The sequence below is a fragment of the Rhamphochromis longiceps genome, linkage group LG7 (genome assembly GCF_057381845.1).
Source record: "Rhamphochromis longiceps isolate RC_006_pf linkage group LG7, R_longiceps_female_GT1.1, whole genome shotgun sequence".
In the NCBI taxonomy this organism is placed as follows: domain Eukaryota; kingdom Metazoa; phylum Chordata; class Actinopteri; order Cichliformes; family Cichlidae; genus Rhamphochromis; species Rhamphochromis longiceps.
In genome coordinates this window covers 65,681,972-65,686,992 of record NC_140563.1, presented here as the reverse complement: position 1 = coordinate 65,686,992, position 5,021 = coordinate 65,681,972, and the positions used below count along the sequence as shown (strand labels likewise).

At 38.1% G+C, this 5,021-nt stretch overlaps 1 protein-coding gene across 1 annotated transcript; it reads left to right on the top strand.

The window, feature by feature from the left end:
- The first annotated feature begins 3,546 nt into the window (after positions 1–3,546).
- Positions 3,547–4,910, top strand: LOC146666711 (parathyroid hormone-like). Its single transcript, XM_085414843.1, has 3 exons — positions 3,547–3,672; positions 3,964–4,055; positions 4,148–4,910. The coding sequence occupies exons 2-3, from the start codon at positions 3,973–3,975 to the stop codon at positions 4,404–4,406; spliced, it is 342 nt and encodes a 113-aa protein (XP_085270969.1). The 5' UTR covers positions 3,547–3,672; positions 3,964–3,972; the 3' UTR covers positions 4,407–4,910.
- The last annotated feature ends 111 nt before the right edge of the window (positions 4,911–5,021 follow it).

The following is a 5,021-nucleotide window of genomic DNA, read 5'->3' as shown; positions in this document are numbered from 1 at the left end:
TCTCTACACATTGAATGAGCATGAGGCAATAAGAATGACAAGGTCCTAAGCTAAGGTCAGAGGTCGCTGTAGTAGTGTCAAGGCGAGTGGAGGTCAGCCCGTCTGAGAAGACCCCATAAATCTTACAGGGCTGGTATGCAAACAACTTTAATCACTGAACACGAGACCTGTTTGTTGGATCAACGGGTTCAACAGCAGACTTCAGAGTAAAGCCAATATTTATGAATTAACATGTTTGCTTTGCATGATGGTTAAACACAAAAGGCTCTGCAGGTAAATCTAAAACCAATGATTTGGCTTTGTTGTCTCTGTGTGGATTTATAAATAAGACACATTTACTTCTTCTCTCATGTTTTAGTTATGAATGCTTGAGCTGCTTGGCATAACTAGTGATGCCGTCATTCCCGTTTTTACTCGTTCAAAAAGAGGTCAAACAATTGTCAGTATATCCACCGGGGATGATCACATTTCACGAGAGATGATTTTTTCTGCACTTTGTGAAGCGTTGCAATAAGACACTTGTTGTTTTTTGTTTAATTTACAGTAAGGAACAGCTCTCAGATTACAGTAGGTGTAGTGTGAAATATCAGTTTAATGCTGGCAAATTTAGCTGCCAGTACTTTACTGTAATTCGACAGCGTGTCATGACATAGACATCCCCGGCTCCTCCACATTTAGAAAACTCATACCTTTGTGCTTACCTAATATGCAGCGTATGTGCCCGTAATAAGGCCTAGACTTCTTCTTTCAAGTATAAGCTATTTGGTCCCGTGGCTCAATTACCCTTGGGACACCTGTGACTGAAAACTAACCCAGACGTCTAAATGACAGAGCTGCACTGAGTGAGACAGGGAAGGGATGAATTAGGATTATTCAGATTTTGTAAAGATAAAAAAAAACGATATTGCTTTTTGTCTAATATAGTTTAAAACATTTACCTTCTGAATGCTGCAAAACTGTTATCAAAGCTTATGGGAGGTATGCCTGAGAGCCAAGAGAAGCAATAAATAAGGTTAAGGAAATACATAGTACAGTTACATGTTCCAGTCAGAGTCTGACGCTTTACAAAGAGAGAAATGATCATTTTGATTGTAATAAGAGTATTTTTTTTGAAATGTCTTCATACAGTACAAAGGGAACAACAAGCATCCAGCAAGTAATGCAACTTTTAGACATCATTAAACAATGCAACAATAAATGGAACTGGGCTATTTGGTTTAAACTAACAGGACAACTCAAAAAATATATATTATACATATTTGTATATTATAATATAGTTTAAAAGATAAACTAATGTAAAAGAAGAGAAATGTGTAGTGTGTTCATTCTTGTGTTACAGCAGTTGAAAAGCTCAAGAGAAATTGTTTTACTCAAAACAAAAGTGCATATTTAAGAAGTAAAAATACAATAAAGGAGCTCTTATTAAAAAGCCAAATATTCCAAGTAAAACAACTGTAAAGTAAACAATACTAAAAAAAAATTAAATGTATTAAACAAAACAAGCACAGCAAATATCAGACAACATTATAGTGGTTCAGTATTAACACTGTAAAGTGGAAACAATGAAAAACTAATCAAGCTACAAATTGACCCGTTTACTTATAAGTGTCAAAAAGTAGACCAGGGAATAAAAGCTTGCGTCTTTGAGGTGTTTGTCTTTTTCTTGCCACACTTCTGTTCAGTTTGTGAAAACAGCTCTATCGTGTGTTTCTTCATATTTCTTCATGTAAACCCTGAGTGTCTGGATGATACTGAGACCATGAACGCTATGAGGGACGAGGTGTCCTTTTCCATCCATCCATCCATCCATCCATTCGCTTCCGCTTATCCTTTTCAGGGTCGCGGGGGGCGCTGGAGCCTATCCCAGCTGTCATAGGGCGAGAGGCAGGGTACACCCTGGACAGGTCGCCAGTCTGTCGCAGGGCGTCCTTTTCCTTTAATAGGAAATAAATAAATAAAATGAATGTTTATTCATGTTGGTATGCTGGATGATACAATAGTTCAACAACAGTGCAAAAATTCCGTATTCATTCAGTGTTATTAATATTGCACCAACCTACTATGGCAGTCACCTCGAGGCACAGCTGACATCCCATCTTTTTCTGTGACACTTGATCTTGATTAAGACAACGAAAGGTAACAGGCTCATCTTTTAAGCACTGTAACTAAACTAACATCTGCATTTAGATCAATGGGAAATACATCAGTTTTGGCTGATAGAGAAATTTAATGAGTGTGAAGCTCATAGGATACAAGCAACTCCTTTGATACTGGGAAATCAAGCTCCTGAGATTTGCCATTGCAGAACCACTTTTTAGTTGTTGTTTTTGTTTGTTTGTTTGTTTTGTTTTTTTTAAGAATGGTTAGGATTTGTTATGCTGTTGGGGGGTGGGGGGTGGGGGCATTTTGCTGGCATGGTTCAGATGCACATGTCCCCTTAGAGGGAACAGGACACTGCAAATCAATACACAGATTTTCTGAACTATTGCCTTTCTCCTGTAATGCAACATTTTTATGGTTTGGATGGTATATAAATGGTCAGTCACCAGTTCTTAACACTGATCACCTACAGGGTGTTACAGAGCACTCCGTAACACATAATCAAAATGCTGAATAAGGGAAAATCTTTTAGAGGATCGAAGCAGCAGATTTATGGTTCACTGATGGTGTTATTGTACGCGATCACCAAGAAATCTTTATGAAAATGATGTTTTGTTTTGTTTTTTAATAAAAATCGCCACTATTTAAATGTTTTTTAACTTAATAAAAAAGAAAAATGTGTAACTCTCCATGTATGCTTGCCAGTCATGGTGAAGACGGTGACGGCAGTGGCATCACCCAGCCATGCACCTCCTGAACTACTGCTTACTCTTTGATTCAGGATGTTTCCTCTGACGTCAACTTGGTGCAAAAGCTCTTTTTTTGGGAGACAAACTCATTAAGATAATGTTAATTCTTGGGTAAGAAGTCGGCGTAACCAGGGCGACTCCCTATAAGTCAATGAGGGTCATAAACCCATCCAAATGTTGCTGCTATTGTTGTGAGGCGCACGGGAGTCAGACAAAAAAGGTCACTTCAGATGTGAACTAATAGATCTGGATGGCTCACAGAAATAAAGAAAAAACAAAAGAGAAGCATGCTAAATTGAGAATGTGGAGAGAAGTTTGAACTGAAGCTTGGGAATGTGTAGTTTTGGACCCTGAAACAAGACCCTCTGTGTAGTCCCACTACCATCATCTTATTACAATAAGTAACTTCATAACACGATTCTGTGCCAGTTAGAAAAACTGCACTGTCACAGTCACATAGATAAAATGTCTCCAGGCGCAAAATCCCTGTGCATAAAAGTAGTTAATGGATCTGCAATATACCAACAATGCATTCATTCTGACAAAAGTTTGTGCGTGTAAAATAAGTGTGTGTGGGTATTTGGGGTCAAAAGCATTTATTTGCTCTCGTATGACAAAAGTGAAAGCCTGGAGTTCAGAGGCGGTGTTGTCATTCCTCTTCTGCCCCCTCCACGAGCTAGAGGTGTGACATCAACAGCAATAATGAAGGCAGCTCATCAATGGCAGGAGCCCGAGGATATAAAAAGGAACTTGGGGAGTCCTGGTCTAATCATAACTGATAGGAGCGGACCACCAAAGCAGGCTGACTCACTTTACAACACAGGTAAGTTCATCTTGGGCTATACTTGGGCTAAAACGGAGGCCCACTAAGGCTTGAATCTAATTGAAGTTATTAGTTGTGTAAGCTTTATTGTAATATATTAGCATTTTTATACATTAATACATTAATAAAATTAATATATGTTGAGATAAAGGATGCAGTGGTTTCAAGGTAGATTAAATTTAAAAATAAATTGACACTTTTAAGACTAAAGGTCAAATATTTTTTTCATTTCAGGCAGTTTTAAAAAAAATATTGAAGTTTTGTTCTTTTTGTATTTTTTGTTTTTAACAGGTAATCAAAATGGGAAAAACTGACTATAAGATTCTACTTATTTCACTCTGCCTTTTACACTTCTCCGTTCACTGTCAAGGACGACCACTAAGGTAATCCTCACAGACCATTTAAGATGATTTTTTTTTCACCATAACAAGTTCATCACTATTAGATCCTAGCTATATCACATATCTGTGCACAGTAAAAGGACAGTGAGTGAGGTCCAGTTCATGCACAACCTCGGAGAGCACAAGCAGGTGCAGGAGCGCCGGGAGTGGCTACAGATGAGACTCCGGGGTATCCACACGGCAGGGGCCCGGAACAGCAGTCGGGAGACGGCGAGCCGGAGGAGGAGAAGGTGGCCGCTGCGTCTGGAGGAGCTGGACGAGCTGAGCGATCTGACTTCTGATGAGATCCAGCACGCTTTGAACGTTTTGGACGAGCTCCTCAAGTCAGAATGAGTTTAGATTTTTTTTAAAATTGTTATTATTATATGACCGCAGCAACATTTCCAGAACCTTCACGGTGCAAAACTTGAGGCTACTTTGTAGATTCTTGTTTCTTTTATAAGTGTTAGCCTGCCTTTACTGTCAGTGTGCATTTTTACTCTATTTATTTAGACTGATTTTATTTATTAAACTGATATTTATGAATTTTTTTGGATTAGGCAAAGCTTCCCTGTTGTGCGTGCACTTTTATATGACAGGTGGTGTGTAGGCCACTCATAAAAACGACTTCTACATCTTGAAGGAGATAAAATTTTGGACCAAATGTGTCGTGTTTTTAATTTCATATATTTTTACATGTATAAATTAATTTATATGATTGCATTGCAGGTTTGCGCGCTGTTTACTTTACTTTTGACTGCAAAGCCAAAATAAATAAGTAGGCTACAATGCACTTCAAAAATATAAAAAATATAGTTTAAATGACTTTAGTAAGAAGTATGACACTAATGAAGTGGAATAAACGGAATAAAATATTTAAATGTCATGTCATTGTTGTAATTCTTATTATGTGCAGTGTGCGCCTGTGTCAGCACGCTGAACTGTTTTCTCGCGATATTCCACGCTAAC

Bases quoted from the DNA above. Each gene is read 5' to 3' on its own strand.
- LOC146666711 (XM_085414843.1), top strand. From the start codon at position 3,973: ATGGGAAAAACTGACTATAAGATTCTACTTATTTCACTCTGCCTTTTA. The intron at 4,056-4,147 runs GTAATCCTCACA...ATCTGTGCACAG, and splicing joins TGTCAAGGACGACCACTAAG to TAAAAGGACAGTGAGTGAGG.